This window comes from Humulus lupulus, chromosome 8, assembly GCF_963169125.1.
Source record: "Humulus lupulus chromosome 8, drHumLupu1.1, whole genome shotgun sequence".
In the NCBI taxonomy this organism is placed as follows: Eukaryota; Viridiplantae; Streptophyta; class Magnoliopsida; order Rosales; family Cannabaceae; genus Humulus; species Humulus lupulus.
In genome coordinates this window covers 89,353,385-89,356,715 of record NC_084800.1, presented here as the reverse complement: position 1 = coordinate 89,356,715, position 3,331 = coordinate 89,353,385, and the positions used below count along the sequence as shown (strand labels likewise).

General features: G+C 34.4%; 1 protein-coding gene across 1 annotated transcript; it reads right to left on the bottom strand.

The window, feature by feature from the left end:
* Window positions 1–894: 894 nt before the first annotated feature.
* Window positions 895–3,124, bottom strand: LOC133798069 (histone-lysine N-methyltransferase, H3 lysine-9 specific SUVH6-like). The gene has a single exon (XM_062236254.1). It carries the CDS (start codon window positions 2,963–2,965, stop codon window positions 1,013–1,015), a length of 1,953 nt encoding a protein of 650 aa, XP_062092238.1. The 5' UTR covers window positions 2,966–3,124; the 3' UTR covers window positions 895–1,012.
* Window positions 3,125–3,331: the final 207 nt, after the last annotated feature.

The window sequence follows — 3,331 nt, the reverse complement described above, 5'->3', positions numbered from 1 at the left end:
TTAATAATAATTGTAATTGACTATATTAAACTGCCACATCACTATTTATAATATTTTGGTATATATTTTTTATGCACATATCATTACTCAATCTAATATAACTTCCGAACACATACAAAGATAAAATCAACAATATATTTCTATAGCTCACCAATTGAAAATTCTTTTATTAAATCTAAGCAAAAGCATTTAAATTATCTACAAAATGTTCTAACACTCTTTTCTTGACCAAAACATAAGCTGAAGTAAAATTAAAGTACATCCTAAATAAAGATATCAATTATATTAAGAGACCTTAATAATTGAATCCAAATACCCAATAGATATGAACATGAGTTTATGACTACTAAGAATTTAGTCTGATCCATATATGATCATCGTATTAATATGAATTAAATTTTTACGTCAAGCAATAAATTTATAAAGATTACATACTTTAATATATTGCTGATTATTTTAGTGATTATTTATCATGTTAAAACTTTCGTACTCATTCAAAATCATACTCTAATTAATTAATATGTAATTTTCAAGAATTTATAATAATTATTTAAATAACAATTCAAAATAAAATAATTTTACACGCGTGAGAGACGAAGTTTGTGGGTCTTGGGTGAGGGTCTGTGAGAGATGAGGTTATCCGCTAGTTAAAGAAGCTTCTTGGGATGTGAAAGCTTGAAATGGGTTTGATTTTTGGTTCTGAATTTGATTTTTTTTATTTTGATTTTGAAGTGGATTGCTATATGAATGAAATGGGTTTGTTGCTGATTCTCTTTAACCAATAAAGAAACATAAGAGCTTAACCAAAGAAAAAGCACACAAAAGCACAAATCAATTTGGCATGGTGAGTTGTATGATTTCTCAATCTTCTTCATCCTAAAAGTTCAAGGTGCTAACTTCTAATTTCTACATTTTTTTTGCTAGAACTTTCTACTTCCTACATAAAAACAGGTAGAACGACATTTTTACATGAAAAAAGGAAGAAGAAGAGAATCACCTTTCTGCCTAAATTCTACCTTTTAAAAACCAAACCAAATTTGTTTAGTGTGCTACTATAGTCATAAGTCAGCTCCTGCAATGGCGGTACATCCTTGTTCGCAAATAGCATCACATGCGGCACTTTCACATCAGAATGATCATATAGAACATATTGGGCTCGAAGATTAGGAGAGTTACTATGATTAATAAATCTAGCAACATTTCCATGCAATGTAGCATCAATTGTGAAGCTGTCTGTAGGAAATGAACTCACTTGTGAATAGGTAAGTAAACACACACTGCCACCTTCACATGAACGTTTACTATACAAATTGTTGATCCTGTTCTGAATTTCCTTATCATGAAGAACTTCACCAATGTACTCGCACAAAAAACTTCCCTTCGAAATGTAAGATCTTGACCTAACACCCCACCTATATGCCCCCGTCTTGAAAACTTCCAACTGGAGAAAGATACCATTTTGAGTTAACCTACTGGTACAAGAATCAGAGCACTTACAACAAGGGCCGCACTCATAAATGATGGAGTTGGATGTGACATTACAGCCCTTAGAGTTATATGGCCATTCCCCACCATTTTTAAGGATGCAATTACATTTCTCCAAGTCTCCGCATCCATCAACACAGGAGCAATAATTTGACGAAACAGGTTCAATATACTTGGGATAGATGATACTTGTAATGTAATCAAAAGATGGGAGCTTCTCTTCATCTACTGTATTCTTAAGTCGAATAGGAACCTTCTCTTTTCCTTGAGATATGTCATTCATACGCACAACATCCTTCTTGATTTTTGAGCACTTTGAATTGCCCATTAGCCTTAGCTCTTGAAAATTCAGCTTCGGTTGTTGCAAAGCTCTTTTCAACCTGAATTTAAAGACAAGCTTACCAAACTTTCCTCTTTCTTGCCAATACTCATCGACAATGTACAGACCATCATACACATACATGGTATTGGACAACCTCTTACCACTCAAACCAATATGACTAGATTTCCTTGAAATTTTAAAGTGACGAATCACTCTTACAAGCGCCTTTGATTCCTTGCAATTCATTAATGCAAGATTCCCTTGCTCATATTTTTGATCAACTAGTTTCTTTTTTACACCAATCAATGGATTTCCACCTTCCCCAGAGTATATCAAAACACCAGAAGATATATTGTCATTTTCATAACGATGGGAATCAACGACACTTGTTGCCAAGAGCTTCCCATCATTCTTCATGTAATCAATACCGCGAATGAAATGATTGTGAAGGCCGACAACTTTGAGTTCAGCTCTACGTTGAAACTTATCACCCACTTGAACCCCTGGAATAGGCCCTGTTTGCTTAACAAACTTAACCCACTTCTCTTGCTTAAAAAGCATCTTTGCTGCAATGAAATAAGTACTTCCTGCAAATTTTGATTGCATTTTCTTCCCATTTGAGTTATGCAATAACTTGCTTAGTATCTTATGGTACATATCTAAAGCCTCCTTCACTTTCTTGCAGCTGTCTATAGCTTCTTCATCCATAACCAAGTTATTACATTTCTGATTCTCACTGTCATCATTAAGCTGCTCCTTCCTAATTAGTGTCGTGCACATTCCAAAAGCATCTGCATCATAGTTAATACAGGCTCCTGAAAGTTTGTTCTCAACTGGTAAATTCGAATTGTTTGATTCACTACTTTGGGCAAGGGAAGGGAAAGGGTCATGGGAAACAAAAGTTCCACGAGTTGGAAAATCACGCTTAATATGTGACCATTTTCTCATACCAGGCACAGATATTGATTCCACCTTTTTGACAGCAGCAGCATTTTGTATATGCTTTGCATTGTCACCCTCTTCAAATTTGCTCTGGCACGTTGAAGAAGCAAGGGATCCACAGCCGTCAGGAAAATCTCGCACAACATCAACTTTTCGGCGCTTTAAGTTTTGCGGAAAGTCATTTCTCCTTTTCATTTCTGAGTTTGTGATGACCATTATCAAGCAGGTTATGAAAACACCTATGCTAAACCAAACAATGTATTAAGTACAACATTATTGGGAGTCTAGTACTAACATTGACAAATGCACAACAGAGTGAAATAGGCAAACTAGATGTAGAACACATCTACATTTATAGGTAACGATATCTAGAAAAAATTTCATCCATAATCACATTAAATGTGAGATTTTCTATGGAGTAAAACGTGAGTTTGATTGATGTTAGCATCTCAATCCTTAAATTCAGATAAGGAAAGCACCATACGCAAAGTTTTGGTAATTTAAAAACTAAAAGGATTGCACTTCCTCCTTCCCAGAATCCAAGTCAGTAAACCTAAATCATTTTTAAGTCAAAAACAAAAA

Bases quoted from the DNA above. Each gene is read 5' to 3' on its own strand.
- LOC133798069 (XM_062236254.1), bottom strand. From the start codon at position 2,965: ATGGTCATCACAAACTCAGAAATGAAAAGGAGAAATGACTTTCCGCAA.